The sequence below is a fragment of the Amblyomma americanum genome, chromosome 9 (assembly GCF_052857255.1).
Source record: "Amblyomma americanum isolate KBUSLIRL-KWMA chromosome 9, ASM5285725v1, whole genome shotgun sequence".
NCBI lineage: Eukaryota > Metazoa > Arthropoda > Arachnida > Ixodida > Ixodidae > Amblyomma > Amblyomma americanum.
The window spans coordinates 4098149-4122408 of NC_135505.1; the positions used below are offsets into that span (position 1 = coordinate 4098149).

At 46.2% G+C, this 24260-nt stretch overlaps 2 protein-coding genes across 2 annotated transcripts in view; both read left to right on the plus strand.

Annotated features, from left to right (window-relative positions):
- RyR (Ryanodine receptor) overlaps window positions 1-24260 on the plus strand; it is a 1185515-nt gene that overhangs the window by 515585 nt on the left and 645670 nt on the right. The window contains 2 exon segments of the mRNA XM_077638630.1: window positions 402-574; window positions 3558-3798. Coding sequence (XP_077494756.1) covers window positions 402-574; window positions 3558-3798 — 414 coding nt within the window.
- On the plus strand, window positions 3805-10710 carry LOC144105507 (uncharacterized). The gene has a single exon (XM_077638629.1). It carries the CDS (start codon window positions 9367-9369, stop codon window positions 10708-10710), a length of 1344 nt encoding a protein of 447 aa, XP_077494755.1. The 5' UTR covers window positions 3805-9366.

Genomic DNA, 24260 nt, shown 5'->3' on the forward strand with positions numbered 1-24260 from the left:
AATATGCTCCTATTTTTTTTTATGTAATGGCCTTATGGGCTCCTAAAATGCGTAATTTTGAAAATACGATTTGCGCAGTTCAACCTCTTTTGTGTGCCTGAAATTTTTGAAATATTGGCTTCAAAATTAATCGCAGATAATTACTATTCGCTTCAAACAATAAATCACTCTTTACGCATGTCTAAAATTTTTGGAATAATTTCAGAATCTTTCAAATCGTCCAAATTGCTTAGAAGAATTTGCCTGCCTTAATTCAAGAATTGGCTCACACCTGGCACCTTTACCCCCTCCCCCAGCCACATTTTTTTCCTGGCAAGTCATAGTATGCGAGCACTGTAGATAAAAACCAATTTCTTTTAGCTTCATCTGAGGGTCATTGTGATGTGCGACAAATGTCCCAGGTGAGACGGTGGAAGAGAATGCCAACCTGGTCATTCGTCTGCTGATCCGCCGGCCCGAGTGTCTGGGTCCAGCACTACGTGGCGAAGGTCCGGGGCTGCTGGATGCCATCCGTGAGGCAGTCCGCATGTCGGAGCGTATTGCCGCTGAACGCCTGCAGCAACAGAAGCAGCAGGTGAGAGATAGTCTTCTTGAGCTTTATGTGTTGCACAGTGGCTGTTTGGAAAAAACAAGTCTCCTTGTGTTTCTAATCCTTAGCTGAGAGTGTTAACAGTGAGGAGTTTCAGTCTATGCTCTAGCAGTTAAACAATTTTACTTTAGAATCAATGCGGAAAGCAGGCATAGTTGTCATTAAGGGAAAGGCTGAGAAATATTTATCGCTCTGTTAGAACATTTTATTTGCATTGTGCTCACTCCGAGTAATATGAAGCCAGCTAGCTCTGCGACCATCTCGCTAGTAATGCATTTGAACATCAGTGTAATTACTGTAATGCCAGTATTTTTTTTATTGCGCAAATATGCCCTTTCGAATAAGAGGGTAATAAGTACATGGGCAGTCCTATGTCGGATATAAAAGCCAACAAGGATGGTATTGGGACCCATGAGTCCAGATTCGAGTATAGTTTTCAGACTGCACTTAATCTAAAATAAGGAAGCAAATCACTCATTGGCACCCACCCAAGCGCAGTCGTGCGGCTATAAAGGAAAGCTATACAACTTCTACAGAAAGTTCGTAGTTAACGAAAAATTTGTACTGGTCCGGTGTTAACCTAGGATCACCGCTACACCCGAACATTAGCTCTACTAACTGAGCTTTTGTGACGGGACAGCCCAGAATGACGGCACAGGGCAGGAGACAGGTGCTAACTTAAGTTTATTTCCAAGAATCACGGCTTCTTATGATGCCATCTGGACAACCACATGCGTCACACCCATATCGCTCATGCACTCTAAGATCACAGAAGTTTTGCAATCATAGACGTGAACCACCGTTTAAATGTCTAGTTCCTTCTTTGTTAACACGGCGGACAGCATACTGATACAATGGTCATGCAGCCTTGCTATCAAAGCTGCATCGATGATTTCGCGGACCAACACAAAGTCCGCGTCATTACCAGAGCAGCAAATTTCACACCAGCGTGCATTTTCGCATTCTTTTCACTTACTACTCACTCGCACAAGAAGTGTTCCACTGCCTTTCTTCGAAGTGAATTTGAGGCCTGATGGCAAACTGCTTATTTCGCTTATTGTTGGATGTCCTTTGCCGAAACAGCCTAACATGTTAAACCCACTGAAGTGGCCAGACGCTTGCACTCGAGAATGCCAACTAGGAAAAGGTCAGCTTTATTGTGTTGGAACGTTGCTTATATTGCCCCAGATAACCTGTGGAAGGAAAGGGAACCCAGGGAACGAAAAAGTCACAGTCGCGGAGCTCTGCGGCATGCTGACATCATAACACTACAGATGCACAAGACTGTCTTTCATCAATCACAAGAGCCACACACTCAGCGAGCAGTACACACACAGCAATAAACATCTACGGCTCGCAATTGCCTTTGACTAGGTGTGTCTGATTGGTGACAGCAGCATTGACTTCCTTTTTTATGCCGGAATAAAAATAAAGAAAATATAAACATATGCTTGTAAATTGTGTGAAATTGTAATTTAACATAGCTGGACTTGAAGCCATGCTTTTTCGGTTGAAAGCATGATGAGATTCAGATTAATTCTTCCTTTCCTTATGCTAGAACCCGATAAATATGAACGAACATGGTGGAGAAAAATCCAAAAATCAATTGTTCGGAATGGGCTAACTTTTTTTAATTCCGAATTCACCGTTTGGCATAAACTTCACTGAATTCTAGTTGGGCTCGACGTTGAGGCCCATGTGTCCACATGCGTGTATCTGGTGGGCAGCTTGGGTGGTATTCCTGGCTGTGCAGAGGTCGGTCGCACATTGCCGCTGGGCAAGTTCCCTAACAGTGTTCAAGCATTGCCTCCATGGGCGGTGTGGGGCAGAAAGCACATGTGAGTGGAGTGGATTGCGAGGTCCAGGACACCTACCTCAATTCTCCTCAGCGCGACCTCCTCACAGCGAGCTAGACGAGCAGGAAAGTTACATCCATGCACTGGAATCAATGCACAAGTGGAGCACCGCAGAGATTCTTTTTGTAGCAGGGCTGTGTCTCCATCGGTAAGCTTCACTATTGACCTGCTTAATGGTGCATGCCAAATACAAAGAGAGTTACATCCAATGCAGACACCACGTCATGAGCGTAAGACACCACGTCATGCAGACAGCAAGAACTGTGACAGCTTCCAATAGTATCGATAAACTTTTCAGAAGCAAACATATGTGTTGCAAAGTGCAAGAAATAAAGATTAGTGCTTGCAGAGTTAATTCCAGTTTATTAAAAGTACCCTCTTGGCAGCTTTCTGTAATGTTCTTCACCTCCTCCAGTGACCATACCCGAAATGCACTGGCTTATTGCCGTCTGGAAGAGTTATTTTTCTATGCTGGTCGCATTTCAAATTCGCTCCGTAGAAGGCGATGTCTGCTTTCGTGACGGGGGCGCTCTGTCCTGTTTGTTTTCGAATCTGCTTCATTCTTCGTTCGGATGTCTGGCTTCAGATGTGCGGATTTTTATCGGATGTCTGTCAGGCATTGTGTGCTGCCTAGGGAGTTTGGAGGAATTTATCTCTTAATAGTGCTCGTGAATGCCGTTCTTCTTCTAATGCTGCTAATGGGGCATACTTTAAATACACGATTATTATGTACACGCAATTTTCACATTTGTGAGAATGGAAAAGGCACACTGCGTAGCAGCATGAAGCAACATTCATATCTGCTTTCAAATTACTCCAGTCTTCATTCTTGAGCAGCAGCGCAGATGCCCAACATAATAGCGGCGAATGATGGCAGAGGAAAACAGTCAAGACCATGGTGAATTAGGCCTAGTTTCCAAGATGCCAACCATGCCACTTGCCACTGCGAAAAGGCTTAACCACCATTTTTTAATGGCAGTGACCATGGGGCTCTTCGTTGCATCATTTTGTACCTGAATTTAACCTGCATTCTGTTTTGAAATTTAATTTTCGTGACAAACTGTGTGTGTTGTGATTGGGTAAACACAGTGAATTCCTTGTGGGGACAACAGGGTGTGCAGCTGGAGGAGCCCGGAGAGGATGACATCGACATGGGTGCAGCAATCCTCAACTTCTACTGCACCCTGGTGGACCTGCTGGGCCGATGTGCACCTGAGGCGGCCACCATCGCGCAGGGCAAGAACGAGAGCGTGCGCGCACGCGCCATCCTTCGCTCTCTGGTGCCCCTGGATGACCTTCTTGGGGCGCTTAGCCTGCGCTTCACCCTGCAGATGCCTCGCAAGGGGGACACCAGTCAGTTCACGTCCTATCTGCCTGCATGGTTCATCCCTTGACGGCTTCCTGGATTGCTTTTTGAGATTTTCTCAGCGTGCCCCCTCTCCCACCTTTTTTAATGCAACTTCCTTGTGGAAACTGAGCTGACCATATCTTACAATATGTCTTATCTTGTCCGCCTTGTCTATATTGCAACAGTTTATATTGCAGCGAATATTGCGAATGAATACGAGGTGAAGGACGAGGTGCGTGTTCTGGGGGCCTGGGAGCCCTATGCTCGGTGTAGGCCATGTGCTCTCGGCCTGTGCGTTGTAGCCGGGTCGTTCTTGCGTCGTTCACGCCTTGGGCCACGTAACAGTATGATTCTCGCGCCAGGCCCATTGAACCAATATTTTGAGTTCTCTGAGCACACTCAAATTCATCTGTCCCCTCCCGCTCTGTTCTTTCATGCATTTTATTGCATACGCTAGCTACCTGTTATCAACAGACTTCCATCGCCGGGCCGGACGTTGTTGGTTGAATGTGAACAGCTCATGGGGGCTGTGCACATGTCTAGTTTTTATGCGAATGTCTGACAATGAGGGGTACGGACAGGGATACGAGGGATCACAGAGCACTTTCTGAGAACTAGCAGTGTCCCACTAGGAAAGTTCGGATTCCTTGTTCCGGAGCAGAGATTATAAAAATGCAGGTGCCGTAAGCAGTTGTAGCCTCTCCAGGAACGCATTTAGCAGATGATTACATCACTAATGATATCTGACAGGTTAGCATATCTTTGACACCTTCATGGCTGTTGCCTTGTCTTCTTATCCCCTTCAGACATGAATTAAATCTGGTGAAAGGAAAAATTTGTTTTGCGTTATTCATAGAGTTGTAGTTTAGAAAATTTTGTAAAAATGTTCACGTTTTAACTTACATTTTTGCACCCATATTGGCGAACACGGCACCTCCTAGCAGCTTTTTTTTGTACAGAAGTACTCAGTCGTGTCCTTCACTTTACTGGCTGCTTTATAGATGTTCATCATCACCATCATACATCAGCCTGACTACGCCCACTGCAGGGCAAAGGCCTCTCCCATGTCTCTCCAATTAACCCTGTCTTTTGCCAGCTGCGCCCACCGTATGCCCCAAAACTTCTTAATCTCATCCGCCCAACTGACTTCCTGCCCCCCCCCCCCCCCCCCTGCTATGCTTGCCGTCTCTTGGAATCACCCCGTTATGTTCCATAGCGCAGCAAGAACTCAGGTGACAAACAGAACTACTCCGTTACCCTTAGAGACGAGTGGTTATCTTGCCGTCGCAGTACATGCCCTGCCCAAGCCCATTTCTTACTCTTGATTTCGACTAGGATGTAATTAACCCGCCTTTGTTCCCTCACCCACTCTGCCCGCTTCCGGTCTCTTATAGTTACACCTATAATGTTCTTTCCATTGCTCGCTGCGTTGTCCTTAACTTGAGCTGTACCCTTTCCGTTAACCTCCCCGTTTCTGCCCCGTAGGCAAAGGCGCCCGTGTGCTGTGCGATATCAGTGCACATTACAGATCCCCAGGTAATCGAAATTATTCCGGAGCCCTCCACTACCGCAGCTCTTCATTCCTTTCTTCTACCAGTACCTCCTTCATCCCTTCCCTTACGGCGGCGATCAGGTGTCCGCCGAGATGTGAGGCACATACTGCGCCATTTCCTTTCCCCAACATCCAATTTAGTTTTAATTAGTTGAGTACTGGTAAGATAGAGCTGTTGCACACTTTTCTCTTGAGGGATATTGGTAAACTGCCATTCATGATCTGAGAGAACCTGCCAAATGCGCTCCACCCCATTCTTATTCTTCTAGTTATTTCCCTTGCATGACCCGGTTAGCGGTCACTGCCTGCACTAAGTAGACATATTCTCTTACCACTTCCAGCACCTCGCTACCAATTGTGAACTGCTGTTCCCTTGCTTGACTGTTGAACATCACTTTGGTTTTCTGCGTATTAATTTTTGCACCCATCGTTCTGCTCTGCCAGTCTAACTCATTGATCATGGTTGATCATATTCTCCATTAACTCTTGTCACCAACTGTAACGAATTCAGGCCCCGGAATACCCCCTATAAACAGGCGGTGAATAGCATTCGCGAGATCGTGTCTCCTTGCCTGACGCCCTTCCTTATTGGAATTTTATTGCTGACTTTATGGAGGACAATGGTAGCTGTGCAGTTGCTATGTATATCTTCCATTATTTTGACATAAGGCTTTTCACAGCCTGATTCCGCAACACCTGCATGACTACTGAGGTTTCCACTAAGTGAAATGTTTTTTCGTAATCAATGAAGTTTATATATAAGGGTTGGTTATATTCTGCGCATTTCTCTATCACCTGATTGATAGTGTGAAAATAATCTAATGTGGAATATCCTTTATGAAAGCCTGCCTGATCGACTGGTTGATTGAAGTTTAAGGTTCTCTTACTCTATTATCGACTACTTTAGTAAATACCGTGTAGGCAACGGACAGTAAGCTGATCAGCCTGTAATTTTTCAAGTCCTTGGCGTCTCCTTTCTTATGAATCAAGATAATGTTTGCGTTCTTCCAAGCATATGGCATGGCGTATACAGGGTGGCTAGTTTTTCAGGCACAATCTCCCCTCCGTCCTTCAACACATCTGCTGTTACCTGATCCTCACCAGCTGATTTTCCCCTTGGTACTGCTTCTAAGGCTTTCTTTACTTCCTCTTTCGTTACTGGTGGGATATCGCACTTCTGCTCGCTACTGTGTCTATCAATAACGTTCTGATTACATTGGCTACTGAAGAGGTTTGTGTAGAACTCTTCGGCTATAATTTAACTATCTAATCCATATTTCTAATTAAATTGCCTTCCTTGTCTCTTCACGCGTACGTGTGGTTTTTACCTTGGCCTAGTTGCCGCTTCGCCGCATTTAGGCTACCTCCGTTCTTTAGAGCATGCTCGATTCTCTCCTATTAAACTTCTTTATGTCAGCTATCTTGCTTTTATTTATTAACTTCGATAGCTCTGCTAGTCCTATTTCGGCTCTAGGGCTAGGCGCCCCCATGCTTTAAGAAGTTTTCAGTCTGTGAAACAGTATCCCCCCAGCCATACACAGAATTGGCCAGAGCCAGACCACTTCCCAAGAGCGAGCCCCATAAGTTAAAGAGCGAAGCTCAATAACTGGTGGACCGCCACACCAGAGACTGCTCTTGTACCAAGTTTGGTCATCCTCAGGCCCGAAAACTCTCCCAGCGAGCGTGGCGGACTGATCCACTACTGCCACAATGTTGGCCATGTGTGGGTCCAGCTCACGAGCATCGGACAGGCGGGGTCGCTAATCCCCGTCGTGCGCTTCCGTGCGGCACACCCCTGCCAGATACCGAAGCGCCCTTGACTTCGGGTAATCTCTTCGTGCCACGCTCTAAGCAAGCGAGAGCCCGATTCTTCCAAGTTTTCTTAATCTGGGATCTGACGCCGACCCTGGTGCACTAAGTCAGGATCTACCGCCTATGTACCGGAAGCGCGAGTGTGGGCTTCATCCCACAAGCCTTTGGTGTCATAGCGGTACTAATCACAGACACTTTACAGAATAACTGCTTAGTACTCTACTTGTGAAACAGGAAGAAGCAATCCTTTTGCACGGACAGACAAAGAAAGACTGCATTTCCTGCAATGAACACGGCTTTTTTCAGTGCAGGCTTCATGCCTACATTGCTCTGTGTTTGGTGTACTCACTTACGAAGCCTGTGATTCAATCCATGATTGAGCGCTGTCTTTGTTGGCTGTGAGGAGCCATGAGTGGGATTTCGTCGCTTCGTCGGTGACACTTTTGATAGCACTTTCCTCCAGGCCACTAAGCTGTTGACAGTATCAATTGGAAAGGCAAGAAAATAGAATATGCTTTTTTTGGCACTAGATCTTTGTTTGCAGCCCTGTTGTATTTCAACCAGCTGTTTATAAACTGCACATGAAACAAAATGCGCGATGACCCGCACTGGCAATTTCGTAGCTGTTGTGTGCAGTGGGTACAAGGAAATGAAAAAATCTAAATTATTTTTCAATTCAATTTATTTGCCATCATGCTACAAATGATGGCAGGGGCCGGGAGTAAAAGCTGCCGTTGGACAGCTTGACGATGCCGTGGGCTCCCACTTTGGCAGCAATGCAGCAATATGGCATGAAGGCAAAGTGCATCACATGTGCATCTCAGAACAAGCAAAAATACAGAGAATAAAGCTCTTTTCAGTTTCCAGCAATCGGCACAACAAAAAGGGCAAAGCGGCAAGAACTTCACAATCATTGAGACTAAAAAAAGAAAAAATGTTGGTTTTCTTGTCGTGAATGATTATTCCTATAATTTTTGTTATTTATTGTGATTCTATAGGTACATCTACAATGCACAAAGCTGAGCAGATCCATAGCCAAATGCTAATAGCGGATGCATAAGCATGAAAATCAAGAATTGAGGTTGAAGAGTGCTAGCACGAACACAAGACCACACTAAATATGAAAAACAAATGATTACACGTCTCATGCAACTATATCATAATAGTAAACTAACCACTTGTTCACAGCAACACTGCATAAATAAAATAAATGGCTGTGCTGTCGCCAGAAGCTCACAAGAGAAGAGGTATAGAATAAATGCAGAAATTATTCGGGCAGGTTCAGGTGCGTAGCATTTTGAAGAACGGTATTGTTTTGTGCGAGGTTGCTAAAAAGTCGGGGTAGCTTATCTTCTAGTGTTTGATCACCATACTCAGTTCTGTATGTCCTCACGCTCCACTGTTCAATATATCTTGTAGACTGAATCTTGTTTTTCGAGCCCAGCTAATTTTTAAAGAAAAATGTGTCATTTGAGACCTCGTTTTTCAAACTCTTGCTCTAGAGGCAGTCGCAAAATTTTCTAATTTGAAGTACAGTACACTTCAAGAAAATTGTTTGCGTGTGGAAAGTTTGCGTAATGTTTGCAAGGATTCCAAAATTTTTTTTTCTGTAACACGGGAAGTTTCTAATGATTGCCTGCTGTTCTTGCACAGCATGTTAAATGGCAACAGCTGAGATGAGATTGGAGCAATGAATCATAGAGCATTAGCATTCCATTTCGTGGTAGTGTCTCACGGTTCCTATAAAGGAGGTCAATAATATTGACACGTGTATTTATCTTTATCGGCCGACCACGTTTCCCCGCCTAACAAGTGTTATCGCACAGCGCGGGACGCGCCTGCATCTATCCGAAGTTTCTGGCAAGTCATCGATGCTTCTATTCGCTGTCTGTTCTAGACGAACATTATGTTATCTGATTTCATCGCCTGACGCGAATGGTGTAGAACCTTGTGGAAGGCACGCGGGTCCCAACAATTAGTCTGGAACATTCGACGACTGCTATATAACAGCCGACGCGCTTGACCCGCGGAGCAGATTTTCGACGATCGCCGACCGTCTTCGCCGCTACCGTTGTGCTGTGAGTGTAGCCTTTTTGGAGGTACAGGTTTGCCCAATAAAAGTTAGTTTTGTCTTTCACAGTATTGCTACTGTGTTCTTCAACGTCACCACCACGTGACATCTGGTGGAGGTGCTTCTTTTTTTTTGTTCATGTACCGGACGCCCCCGACAAGCCGTGATCCAAGCTCGGACCGCAAAGAGAACACCAACGTAGTCCCGGACAATCGAGCAAGCCGCCGTCTTCAACAGCTGCCCCCGGAGCACGGACTTCTACCTAAGAAGACCAAGAAGATTGTGGCCGAGGCAACCCCAATGGCAGCCCCAGCGTCCCCCATCGTGCTGCAGCAGCCCAGGGAACCACCGACGTTCCGCTGTTCCACATTTGAGGGCCCGGAAAGCTGGCTGGAAACGTATGAGAGGGTCGCTACGTTTAACAGCTGGGCAACCGACGACAAGCTGCGCCATGTCTATTTCGCATTGGAGAACGCCGCCAGGACGTGGTTCGAGAATCGAGAAGCCACCTTGACGACGTGGGACCTGTTCCGAAGCAGCTTCCTGCAAACATTTGCAAGCGTCCTGCGAAAAGAGCGAGCCCAAGCTCTACTGGAGACCAGAGCACAGCTGCCGAAGGAGACGATCGCAATCTTCACTGAGGAAATGAGCCGTCTGTTCCGCCACGCCGACCCGGAAATGTCTGAGGAGAAAAAACTCCGCCTACTGATGCGTGGTGTAAAGGAGGAACTTTTCGGCGCAATGATACGAAGCCCGCCGACGACCGTAGAAGAGTTCCTTCGCGAGGCCACCAGCATTGAGAAGACACTCGAAATGCGGAACCGACAATTCAACCGCCGCACGAACTCGACAAACTACGCCGGAGTTCAGTCACTGGCCACCGACGACCTGCGCGAGACCAGCAGGGCAGTCGTACGAGAGGAGCTTGAAAGGATCTTACCTTCATCGCAACCTCAAATAGCCTCAGTGGCCGAAATTGTCAAAGAAGAAGTCCAGCGATCGCTGGGAGTTCCCGAGGTACAACCACAACCATCGCAGCCCCAGCCAGAAGCGATGACCTACGCCGCTGTCGCCCGCCGTCAATGTCCCCCTCCACGACAGCGCCAGGACCCTGTACCGCCGCAATTCCGTCGACCACCGCCGCCAACACGCCCACCCGTCGACCAGCGCAGCTACCCGAGGAAGACCGACGTTTGGCGCGCTCCTGACCACCGCCCGCTCTGCTACCACTGCGGGGAAGCCGGCCATGTGTACCGCCGATGCCCATACCGCGACCTGGGATTGCGAGGGTTCGCCGTGGACGCACCGCGCCCTCAGGGAGGCGAACGCCCTCGTGACATCGCCGACTACCTCGCCGCTACTCAGTGGAGCCCTCGACGGCCGTCCCGGTCGCCGTCACCAGGCCGCTACCTGTCGCCGCAGCGCCATCCATACACTGGCTCAGCACGGGGCCGCTCTGCGAGCCCATATCCGGAAAACTAAAAGCAGTAACCGATGGAGGTGCGGTTGCTCTTCGTCGAACTGAAAAAGATCCTCTGCCGCCGACGAAGACGACGCAGAGACCATCTCGACGACATAATAACGACACGCCGCCGTCTCGACGATGTCAGGAAGCCAAGACTACACCGACGAAAGACGACTTGACGACGCGACGTTCCAACTTCAGTTCAACACGACGCAGCCGTGATCCGGCGCCAAGACCTAACTGCAACGCCAGACAAAGAACCAGCGACCTCGACATGCTTCTCGACGGCCACGCAGTAACCGCCTTAGTGGACACAGGGGCTGATTACTCCGTAATGAGTGGACACATCGCCGCCCAGTTGAAGAAAGTTAAGACCGCATGGGAAGGCCCTCAAATTCGGGCCGCTGGAGGACACCTCATCACGCCGACTGGAATCTGCACGGCAAGAATAACCATTCATGACCGCACTTACCCTGCCACCTTCGTTATCCTCCAACAGTGTTCACGAGACGTCGTTCTCGGTATGGACTTCCTGAACCAACACGGCGCAATCATCGACCTGAAGTCAAAGTCAATAACGCTGTCGGAAGATAAAGCGATACCGCCGGAGAGCCCTCGTAGTCACCACGCCTCGAATGTGCTCGAAGATCAAGTGAGCATCCCACCTCGCTCCAGCATTGTTATTTCGGTCGGCGCCGAAATACCCGCTGACGTAGAAGGTGTCATCGAAGGCGACAAACGTCTACTGCTAGACCGTGAAATTTGCGTCGCAAGAGGGATCGCTCGACTGCATGGAGGGAAAACTGAAGTGTTGCTGACAAACTTCAGCCAGGAGTTCAAGTAACAGTAGCTTGGTTTGGGCTAGTTGGTAACAGTTCTTAGAAAACATAGCGCAAACATAGCGCCTGTCCTGTCCACTTCTGTGTCGTCCGTGTCCTTTTTGCGCTATGTTTTCTAAGAGGAGTTCAAGCACATCAACAAGGGCATGACGATCGCGTACATCGAGGAAATTCTGGAAACCAGTAATGCGTTTGTCCTCTCGGATTCCGCCGCATCTACCTCGACGACCATGGTTCCCGAACCAGACTACGACATTAAGCCAAGTCTCCCCGTGATTAAGCAACAGCAGCTCAGAAGTCTGCTCCGACGATACAAAGGCTGCTTTTCGACGTCATCGAGGATTCGACAAACACCAGTCGCCAAGCATCGCATAATCACCGAGGAGTGCGCTCGACCACTCCGCCAGAGCCCTTACCGAATTTCGCCGCGAGAACGTGGTGATAAGAGAGCAAGTCGACGAAATGCTGCGCGACGACATCATCCAGCCGTCGAAAAGCCCGTGGGCATCCCCTGTTGTCCTGGTGAAGAAAAAAGACGGAACCCTACGTTTCTGCGTCGATTATCGTCGTCTGAACAAGATCACGAAGAAGGACGTATACCCCTTCCCACGGATAGACCACGCATTGGATCGGCTCTGCAACGCAAAATACTTCTCGTCGATGGACCTCAAGTGTGGCTATTGGCAAATAGAAGTCGACGAAAAAGATCGCTAAAAGACCGCCTTCATCACCCCAGACGGCCTCTACGAATTCAAGGTTATGCCATTTGGACTGTGCTCGGCGCCTCAAACGTTCCAGCGCGTGATGGACACGGTTTTAGCAGGATTGAAGTGGCAGACCTGTCTCGTTTACTTGGATGACGTCGTTGTCTTCGCCGCAAATTTTGACGATCATCTTGGGCGACTTGCCACAGTATTAGAGGCCATCAAGTCATCAGGGCTCACTCTGAAGCCAGAAAAGTGCCGCTTCGCTTACGATGAGCTTCTGTTCCTAGGCCACATCATCAGCAAGTCTGGAGTCCGCCCTGACCCGCAGAATACAGCTGCCATCGCACAGTTCCCGCAGCCCATCGACAAGAAGGCAGTGCGTAGATTTCTTGGTATGTGTGCCTACTACAGGCGATTTGTCTAGGACTTTTCACGCATCGCTGAGCCGCTGACACAGCTAACTAAATATGACGTCGAGTTCAAGTGGGAAACGCCGCAGGCCGACGCATTTCAAGAACTCAAACGATGCATGCAGTCGCCGCCCGTACTTGCGCACTTCGACGAGCACGCCGATACCGAAATCCACACTGACGCCAGTAGCCTAGGCCTCGGTGCCGTCCTAGTCCAGAGAAAAGATGGGCATGAACACGTGATAGCTTACGCTAGCCTGTCGTTATCAAAAGCGGAAGGCAATTATTCTACAACCGAAAAGGAATGCCTCGCCATCGTTTGGGCCACAGCGAAATTTCGCCCTTACCTATATGCAGGCCATTCAAAGTGGTCAGCGACCATCACGCATTGTGTTGGCTAAGGACCCTTCAGGACGGCTGGCACGGTGGAGCCTCAGACTACAAGAATACGACATCACTGTAACCTACAAGTCCGGACGAAAACACTCAGATGCCGATTGCCTATCACGCGCCCCCATTGACCCGCCGCCGCAGGATGACGACGCCTACCTTGGAATAATAAGCGCGGAAGACTTCGCCGAACAGCGACGAGGAGACCTGGAGCTAAAAGCCCTAGTCGATTATTTGGAAGGGCACACCGACGTTGCCCCTAGGGCATTTAAGCGTGGATTGTCTTCGTTCACGCTTCAAAACAACCTACTCGTGAAGAACTTCTCACCAGTCCGCGCCACCTATCTTCTTCTTGTTCCGTCGGCGCTGCGTCCAGAAGTACTGCACGCCCTACATGACGATCCAACCGCTGGGCACCTCGGTTTCTCCCGGACGCTATCAAGGATACAAGAAAGATATTACTGGCCACACCTAACCGCCGATGTCGCCCGTTACGTCAAGACATGCCGAGACTGTCAGTGACGCAAGACGCAACCGACAAGGCCAGCGGGATTACTACAGCCGATCAAGCCTCCTTACCGACCTTTTCAGCAGATCGGGATGGACTTGTTGGGACCGTTTCCGACATCAGCTTCCGGAAATAAGTGGATCGTCATGGCGACGGACTATCTCACCCGCTTCGCTGAAACTAAAGCTCTGCCGAAAGACAGCGCAGCCGAAGTGGCGAAATTTTTCGTCGAGAACATCCTGCTGCGACATGGTGCTCCAGAAGTCCTCATCACCGACAGAGGAACGGCTTTTACAGCAGAGCTCACGCAAGCCATTCTGCAATACAGCCAGACAAGTCACAGGAGGACAACTGCCTACCATCCGCAGACGAATGGTCTCACGGAGCGCCTGAACAAGACCCTCGCCGACATGCTAGCAATGTACGTCGACGTCGAGCACAAGACATGGGATGCGGTCCTGCCGTACGTAACATTCGCTTACAACACGGCGGTGCAAGAAACAACACAGATCACGCCATTTAAGCTGGTTTACGGCAGGAACCCGACGACGACGCTCGACGCCATGCTGCCGCATGTCACTGACGAGGAAAATCTTGACGTCGCTACCTATCTCCAGCGCGCCGAAGAAGCTCGACAGCTCGCCCGCCTACGGATCAAGAACCAGCAGCGTACCGACAGCCGACACTACAACCTGCGACGACGCTTCGTCGAGTACCAGCCCGGCGACCGTGTTTGGGTATGAACCCCGATACGCCGACGAGGACTGAGTGAGAAACTATTGCGACGCTATTTCGGACCTTACAAGGTCATTCGACGTATTGGCTCACTGGACTATGAGGTCGTGCCAGACGGCATTTCGCATTCACAGCGGCGCCGCGCACAATCTGAAGTGGTCCACGTGGTGCGCCTTAAACCCTTTTACGGACGCTGACGAACTTCCTTATCTTTGCTGTTTTCTTTGCTACGAGTGCTTTTCTTTATTTCGTTTGTTTGCAGCATTGGGTCGATGATTTTCAAGAGGGGGGTAATTTATCTTTATCGGGCGACCACGTTTCGCCGCCTAACAAGTGTTATCGCACAGCGCGAGAGGCGCCTGCATCTATCCGACGTTTCTGGCAAGTCATCGATGCTTCTATTCGCTGTCTGTTCTAGACGAACCTTATGTTATCTGATTTCATCGCCTGACGCGAATGGTGTGGAACTTTGTGGAAGGCACGCGGGTCCCAACGATTAGTCTGGAACATTCGACGACTGCTATATAACAGCCGACGCGCTTGACCCAAGGTAGATGTACACTGGTAGCGAAGGCTCCATAGACGCCCATTGGTCCAAAAAATGGCGGCTCGTGGGCACTCCAGCGCCCCCTGTATTTTGGGGGGCAAACTACGCAAACGTGACGTACATGACGTCACGCATACGTATGCTTTGGCGCGAATTATAAAGCGGTCTTTCTGTAGAATCCGCGTTTTCGAGCCCGTACCTCTCGAAGGTTGCTGCCTTTCAGCGCGCCCCAACCTTTGCCAGTCAAATGTGCTCGCCTTGTGTGCTCGAGTTCCTGCTAGTTATGGCCTTGTTAATGTGCAATTGGGAACGCAATGAAAGTGACTGGTAAAGGAGGGGCAGCATAGAAAGGCAGCAACACTTCCAGACACTGGCGTGGCCGGGTTAGCCGGGTATCGAAACAAGGCCTGCAAAGCCGCGCTGTAATGCACCGCACACTGATGAATAGGGGGCAGGTCAAGAGTGTTGCAAAAATACAAACTTTGCCCGGTTTTAATAAAATGACTTACCTCTTTCATAAAACAAGGTGCTAATATATTTTTTTCTTTTCTATTGGCAGATTACATTCCAATTTTGTAGCTTTATCATTTCTTTATATGAGTGTTTTGCCCCCCCATCCTCTGGTTGTGCTGCAGTCGCGCTAAACCACTTTTCGGCCCAGCCTTCGCCACCACTTTAAATCCGCCTTGCTTGACCCGCGGATCAGATTTTCGACGATCGCCGACCGTGTTCGCCGCTACCGTTGTGCTGTAAGTGTAGCCTCTTTGGTGGGCACAGTTTCACCCAATAAAAGTTAGTTTTACCTTTCACAGTATTGCTACTGTGTTCTTCAACGTCACCACCACGTGACAATTTGTGATTCATTTACAACGAAGCAAACATGATCATTCGATGACATTCTTTAAATAGTACTCATTATGTTTTAAATAAAGGTACGACTTCTAAGGGCACAGACTGAAGGATTGGTGAGACAAACGGCCTTGTTTTTACCTCTGAAAACGACTTTATTCTTTGCTGTCTTAATCTGTAACGCATTGTTTCTTGCACCAGTTTTCTATTTTCTTGAGCGCCTTGTTTGCGGCACCTTTCGGTTCAGCTATATTGTTTCTGGCAGGAAAAATACTGGTGTTGCCAGCACAGATAATAAATTTACGAGGGGAGTTGCATGCACAATCTCATTGATATATATATATATAAAGAGAAAGGAACCAAGAATGCTTCTTTGTGAAACATTACAGCGTACATATTCCATATCTGATAGGAAGCCATTCATTGTTATGGCCTGTTTGCAATGCGTGAGATCGGACTTTACAAGCGATAGTACATGGCCGCGGAAACCACAACTCTCAAGCTCACAAAGAAGTATTTCATTGTTTAGTAGGTCGAACGCCTTCAAGAAATCAAGAAATATACCAATGACTATGCTATTGTGTTCGAGTTCATCCAATATATATTCTATTTCATCTAATAGTGCAAGTTCAGTACGGTGATGCTTACAGACGCCATACTGAGCCGCTGTTATGATCTGGTGCTTTCCTTCAAAATGCAAAAAGTTTCGGAGCATTAGTTTTTGGAGTAGTTTAGAAACTACGGGTAAGATAGATACTGCCTTGTAATTTCATAGCTGGTTGCTATCGCCCTTTTTAAAGATAACAGTTACCCACGTGATTTGCATTTTATAAAGAAATACAGCGGTACTGACACAAAGCTTTAGGATATGCGTATCATATCATAAAATAAGTTCAAAAATATACCTAATAGGCTCCATCCACCTGGAGGTCGTCATTGTCAACTGATGTGCTACTGTTAAATTCCTGGAGAGATGCCGTTGCATCTGCTTCTTCAACTGGTTTGAGAAATACAGTGCCGCTTATCTGAACATCACTGAGGTCATTATGTGGAGCTACAATTCTAGAAACACATTCCTCTAGACCTCATCACCCCCCAAAAATTAGAGAGATTGCTTGCCGCTCGAATGTTTTTGCCTATTAATTTTTCTATTTTACCATAAACGAATGGAATCGTCTGCCTGAAAGAATTGTCAATGCTCCTTCTCCAATGTTTTCCTGAGCTCTGCTGGAGGCATGTTTTCAATGAGTTTCGTTATAGTAGTTGCACTATCTTGTATTATTTGTTCTTGTTGTGTTTGGTATTCTTTCTTTTGTCCTTGACTTTTGTATATTACTATGCTTATGATCCCCCTACAATATTGCCCCATGGGCGATGTAGGTATATTCATAGATAAATAAACAAGTGCGCATTGAAAATATCTGCTAATTCTTTTCCGGATACACTTAGGCCGTTATATTAAATAGCGTATTAAATTCACCAGATTCGCTGTTCCGCCCCAGAGCAGTGTTTAGTCGCTTCCACGTAGTGTCGCCATGGCTCGGGTTGACACAAATTGGAGTGTGTAATAGGAGTTTCTAATTTTTTAAAGTTCGATATTCAAGCGGTTTTGATATTTTTTAAAAGATATCAAATCATGTTGTGCTATGGACTTAATAAGCTTATGATTTAGACAGCGTTTATCTTAGCCACCAGGTCTCGTGTGACCCAAGGTTTGGGACTGTTGACGCCCTTGTTTTGTGGTTACTGTCGGAAAACAGGCCTTGTAAATTGGCTTCCGAGTGTTTAAGAATGCCTCATTTGCATTATCGGCGTCATTTTGTGAATGGACAGGCTTCCAGTTCTTTTTTCGACACATTTTCTAAATATGGACAGTTTTTTTTTTATATAAGTCACAAAAGGGAATGCGGGACTGTGTTGCCTTTTAGACATGTTTTTAACGTGCATAAGTAATGGCGAGTGATCGCAGATGTGAGAAATGATTACCTCAGAAGTGATCATACTGGGATCTTGGTTGCTAACAAACAAATATGAGTGATGAAGAGCTGGCCGTAACACGCATTGCCGTTTTAATTGCATTCAGACGTCCATGCGTTCTAAGCAACAAAGCTAAATAAACTATTTTGAGAAATGTTAGCGCGGATAACATATTAATATTTAGGTCACCATCAAAAACAAGGTTTAAGCGCTGACTGGTTACAAATGAAACCAGGCTTTCAAAAAATTCAAGACCTTACTAGTGACGTAGCACATTGATGGCTAATAGCATACTACAAAAACGGTATTATTCAAGCACATTGTTAAGATTTCGTATTCTTGTAGAGAAACCGTGAACTGCTGTAGAATTTCAGGTCGCCACTTCTTAAATAATATAGAAACGCCGTCGCCAAGACCAGTGTCACGATTTGGAAAAAGTGTCTCATAACCAAGGATTCGAAGAATATAGAATCACTTGCAGACCAAGTTTCGCTCATAAAGACGGCATCAGTGGACACATTTAACCGTTAGATGAAAGTCGCAAAACATGCTTCCCTATAACTGACAGATCGAGTATTTACATGAAGACATTTGAAGGACGTCCGGAAAACCGGGTCAAGTAATCTTTGCATTCATCTGGGAGTAGATAAAGCACTTCTGTTGTGGTCTGCAATCCTGGCAGTAAACTAAATAAAAATTCCAAATCAATTCCTCGTTCTTACTGCAGCTCCCCAAGGTCGCAAGCATGCTGTACGACTATTCCTAATGCACCCCTCAGTTTTTCTCGTCTTTCGTTTACTGTAACTTAACAGAGTATACTGTTTTATGTTATGCGCATGCGTGTTGTTGCTCTGCGATGGGGTGTGGTTTACTGTCGCATTTCATTCTTTTCAGTTGTAAGTGTAGCAACCGTCCTGTCTTCGCCCATCTTCGTCCCGTCCATGTGCTACGTTTTTGTTTATAATTCGTTTACTGTGCCAGACATACTCATTTGTCTTCGCCCACTCTTTGACTTCCTTCAACAATGCTCGATTTCGCTTGGTCAGGTGCTCCATCATGTGAACATTTGCGTCTGCAGTTGTCAGCTCCCACCTGTTAGTCCACCGTTGGTCCCTCATGCTCTGTCTTGTGAAACGGCAGATGATACCTGGTACTTCGTCATGCTTTAATTGCCGGCAATCGGTGAATTGCCGTGACATCGTGTTCTGACAACTGGAAAAATTCACTTTCACTGGCAATAGCATTAACGTTTGACAAGAGATTTCCGTTTTGCGTTTGTGGTACACCATGAACTTTTAAATTCAGTCGTCAACTGCGCTCCTCGATGTCATCGAGTACGATGCTGAGCGATTCGAGCTGCAGCTTGTCACTTTCATTTTTGCGAGACTCATCTGTATTGCTTTGATATATCGTTCATTTGCTCTTTCTGTGTCACAAAGTGCCAACAAAACATCAACCTTCGGGCAATCTCTTGAAGTACGATCTATATATCTTCTACGTTCAACAGTGCTGTTTCTTTCCCATCCTGCTTTGCACGTGGGGTTTGCACCTTAAATTTCGGCCATTTCTATTTCTGGTAGGCTGATCTTTTAGATTTTATTTTTGCCTCGGACACTTCTGGGCAACTCCCTACATGCTACGCCAGCTTACATGTCATGCGAGATATACTGTCTTTGGGATCTAAAATTTATTTTTCACACACAGCGCAGTCCATACCGACATAAAATAGGTTCACTCCTCAGGCAGCAGCAGTAGAAGTAGCAAAATGACACCCAGCAGAAATTGCCGAGAAAAACCTTCTAACCTGTAACAGCAAGGCAGAGAATTTAGGAACTATCAGGTAGGACACCACTGCCGGTGGGAAACTATCCCCAACAAAGCAGAGAGGGGACTATGCCCTTTCATCTGCTCCTTTAGAAGAATGGCAGACTGGGCGATTTGCTGCTCCATGGGAAGAATTATTTGGAACAGTGCTAGACACCAGGACCAGACACCAGCACCATGTTTATCTAATGGCTCCTCTAACGTCTCGTCCTGTAGTCTAGTGCAGTTGAATATAACTCTTGTTACTCCTTGCACTGTCACACTGGCAAGTTCATGAAAATCGGCCATCTTCATTTGCTGAAAAGGAGCCCTTTTACGGCGACCTATATAACTAAGGTGCATACCTCTACCGTCCAAGGAAATTTTCGTGTCGTCGGCGTTGTCAGCAAAAAACGCCAGGCTAAAAGTTGAATGCTACTCCGAGTGTAAAAGTACCCAACAGCATACAAATTATATCATGCTGATCATAAAGCAGCTCTAGTGAAAAATTTTTGAAAAGAAATAAAGAACAAATAAATATAATAGATATTAAAATATCAATAAATAAAAAATTAGAACACATAAATATATAAAAAATGAAAAATAGAAAGCGTAAATCTCCATTGTAATCAGGCATACAGCATACAACTCAGTACTCGTTTTCATTAAGCAAAAGCACAAAACAAGCATTAAACCACATGATGGATTATAAGGCGTGTGTGAACAATGGAAACTCAATTTCACCAATGCAATTCAACCAACCACCACTCATGCTACATGCATAGATGTAATTTTACCAAAGAATGTCTTTACAATTACAACCGAAAATCTTAGTGTATATCATACTGATCATAAAGAAGTCGTGAATGTCGTTGTTTTATAATAAGGGTAATATAGGTACATTTCCCTTGTCTCTGGTTTCAATCTTTGTAGACTCACATGGGTGAATTTTGAGGTGACGTCGCAATATGTAATTGAGTGTCGTTTTACAGCTTCGCTGTCCAACCACCTTCACAGCGTGGATTTGAGCCACATTTTTTTCTTCTTGTCCCTATATCCGACTATAGTTGGTTGATGCTGAAAGATATAAAGAAGGCGATGCGGCCAACAGGGAGAAAGACGCACAAGCGACAAGACCAGTGCCAACTTTCAGCTGAGTTTATTTTGCAGCAAGACTGAAGACAACTGAGTCGTTTCAGAGAGGCGTCAAATTACATGCAACAAACTATTGCCAACGCTTGGAAACACTGCTGGCGCAGTACATCCAGCCAGCAGGGGCATCTAGCCAGCCAGGGGCATCAAAGAAACAAAACAAGACAATGGTGGTAACCGTGCTGAAACAGCAGGTCATATTAACACGCATGACCAAGGCATAAATAACCCTTAAGAGTCAGACAATGCTGAGATGCAGCCTTGACAAGAGTGGCTCATCGGATGAAAAATGAAGATGAAATCTGAGAAACAGCGCCTTGCTGGCGGCCAAAGGGGAAAGAACTGCAAAGATGAATTCGTTTAGAACAACGGTTTCAGCACAACTGTCTAAATGAATTGCATTTAAAACAAGCAAATGGAAGGACAAAAGGACAGAAAAACAAAGAGAAAATTAGGACCTATAGAAATCTTTCTCTGCATTGCTAAGCAAAACGGATGGCCTGCTAATACATTTGTTTCCAGCTTTCTTCATGAAATAGGCTTCCACAATCTCTCGGTCAGTCCTAGCTTTTTTGCTAAGTGTAGGCAGCCGGACTAGTGGGTTTGTAACACTCAGACAAGTTTAATGGGCAGGAAGCACAGGCGCGGCAGACGGACCGATGCAGATGCCTTTCTTTTTAACAAAGAGGCTCCCTTTGTATGAAGTAGCTGTTAAGTTCAGGTAGGTTTCTAACAGTGATATCAAGTTATCAGCGCTAACTCCTGCAGCATTATGAAAACGGACTTCAACAGCCGACATCCCGGACAGCTCTTAAGAGACCTTCCTTGGTGAAGAACTGAATAATACAGTTCTTCAGTGTTGAGGGAGAATGTGGTGTACACCTGGGGGTGGATGTGGGGGGGGGGGGGGCAATGCCTCTATGTGCATCAGAACGTCCGATGAACTACGCACAAGGAAAGGGTCATCGCTCACCAGAGAGTGTCTAAAGGTGGCGACTAACGAGGCATTGCCACGTTCAACTTTCCGAAACGGTGGTGCGCAGTGTGAAACAAGGATTGTGGGTCTTCACAGTGCAGAATAGCTAAGAACCCTCTTTTTTCTTTCCTTACCGTTTTTATGCCTTCTAGATGCATAGTCTTCCAGAATTTGAAGACGATGTCCTTTTTGTTTACATACTTTAAGCAGCACCTATTTATTCAATTCATTCCATTTTATTTCCTTCAAGGCCCCATGACTGCGGTATTACATAAGGGGTGGGAACTGATAATAAGAAAAGCATTCTTACAATTGTACATAATTATTTACATTTTCAATGAACTTGGATGCACAGGTGTTGGTGACAATGTCGCCTTGAAGGCCGTTCCAGTCTGCAGCTGTGCGGGGAAAAAGGGAATTTGCAAAGGTGACAGTGCGCGAGAGTGGTCGGGCCACATGAAAATTATTACTGGAGCGGGGTGATATGCGTGCTGGGGGAGGAAGAATATAAGGAGCGGTGCGCGTAGGGCTATTGAAGATTTTATGAAATAAAGATAAGCTGGAAGTGCGACGACGGAGTCATAAGGGTGGTAACCGGATGCCATTTTCAAGGCGGCAACGCTAATGTCATAAGCATAGGATGCGTGAATAAACCTGGCCGCGCGATTTTGTACGGACTCAAGAGAATTAATGAGATAAGCTTGATGGGGATTTTAAACTGGTGATGTGAATTCTAACTTTGACCTAACGAATGATTTGTATGCTAGTAACTTTACATGTTGAGGAGCGTGATGAAGATGACGTTTTAAGAGTTACAACGTTCTGTTAGCTGATGATATTGTGTTAGTGACATGCAAACTCCAGGAAAGATCACTAGAAAGTGTTACGCCTAAATACTTGTAGGACTGAAATGGTTCTATGGACACATGAGAGATTACATGGGAACTAATAAGAGGATTACGACGGCGGTGGACAGAAAAAAGCTTGCACTTATGAGGGTTGAGTTCTATTAGCCATTGGTTACACTAGTTCTGGACAGCATTAAGATCACTTTGAAGAGATGCTTGGTTACCGGATTTAGTAACTGCACGATAAATACATAGTCTTCAGCAAACATGTGTATATTAAAGGTAACATGTGATGGCAAATCATTAACGTATATTAGGAAAAGTAGCTGGCCGAGTACAGATCCCTGAGTAACACATGACGTTACCGGAAGAGAGTTAGAGTTCCTATTCTTTACAGAAACAAATTGGGAGTGATTAGATAGGAATGCTTCAATTCATTTCATTATGCATGGGAAGCAAATTTAATCTGTAAAGTTTTGTCAGTAAGCGTTTATGGGGTACTTAGTCGAAGACTGTAGAGAAATCTAAAAATATGATGGTCTGTTGATTGGAATCAAGGTTTATGTGCATATCATGTAAGAATGTTGCCAACTGGGTCTCGCAGAAGTAGCCCCTGCGAAATCCTTGCTGTGCCGGGTGTAAAAAGTTAGAGTCAAGGAAGGCCATGATATGGGTATAGATGACGTGCTCTATGATTTTGCAGGGTAGTCCATGGTTAGGGAAATGGGGTGGTAATTTAAGGGCAAATTTTTGTCCCCTGATTTGTAGACTGAAATGACCTTCCCATGTTTCCAATCCTTGGGCAGTTGGCCAGTGAGGAGTGACTGCGTAAATAACAACGACAAGACGCACATGTGTCTGTTTTGTTTTTTACTATTTTAGTGTTGATGTCGATGCCGGCGGAGGATGACAGCTTCATTTTTTCTATTAATGATGAGATTCCTGTTGGAGAGAATATAAGCGCAGGCATAGGTTCCATAATAGATGTCGGTTCTGAAGGAAGCGGCATTCTAGCTTCTTTCGTAAACACATATGAAAAGGCCTCATTGAATATATTGGCGCAGTCTGTCTGAGATGTGTTCACCTGATGCATCGGCAAGGGAACTGTTACGCGTGTCCTGCGGGTTGATGACTTGCCAGAATTTACGGGGGTTAGTTGTCAGCATTTTAGGCAAATCAGACAGAAAAAAAAGCACGCTTGGCTTCACGAGTTTTTTTTTTTTTTGGGGGGGGGGGGGGGTACGCTTTTTCTGCCGCATAGTATCCATTCCAGCGTTCTCAATGGGATGCAATTTCGTTGATCGGAAGAGGCGTTTCTTTTTGTTTTGCAGACGTTTTAGACAACTGTTGAACCATGGGTTTCGAAGGCTGTTTCGTATGAATACTTTTGAAATATATTTGTCTACCAAATCTTCAATTTTTCTTTTGAATAATAACCAGTTTTCATGAATCGTTCTTTGATGAAAGTTGGGTTCAACAAGGGCTAGGATGGGTCGATGTTCGTTATTAATAGCGTCATAGTTTCCCTGATCATATAATCGGATGGTTTCTCTATTGATTGCGCGGGGCAACGGTTTAATGGTGAGGCATGCATGTATTAATTTGTGATCGCTAACACCTGGATGCTACATGATGGAATGAACACATTCTGAAGATCGGTTAATATTAGATCAAGAGTATTAGCGCTGTCTTCTGTTACACGCGTTGGTTCAGATATTACTTGTACCAGGTTGAAATTGAGGCAGACATCAAGAAATTCATTAGCTTCATTGCTAACTGTAGCGGTTAGGTTCTGCCAATCAATGCTAGGAAAGTTGAAGTCACCT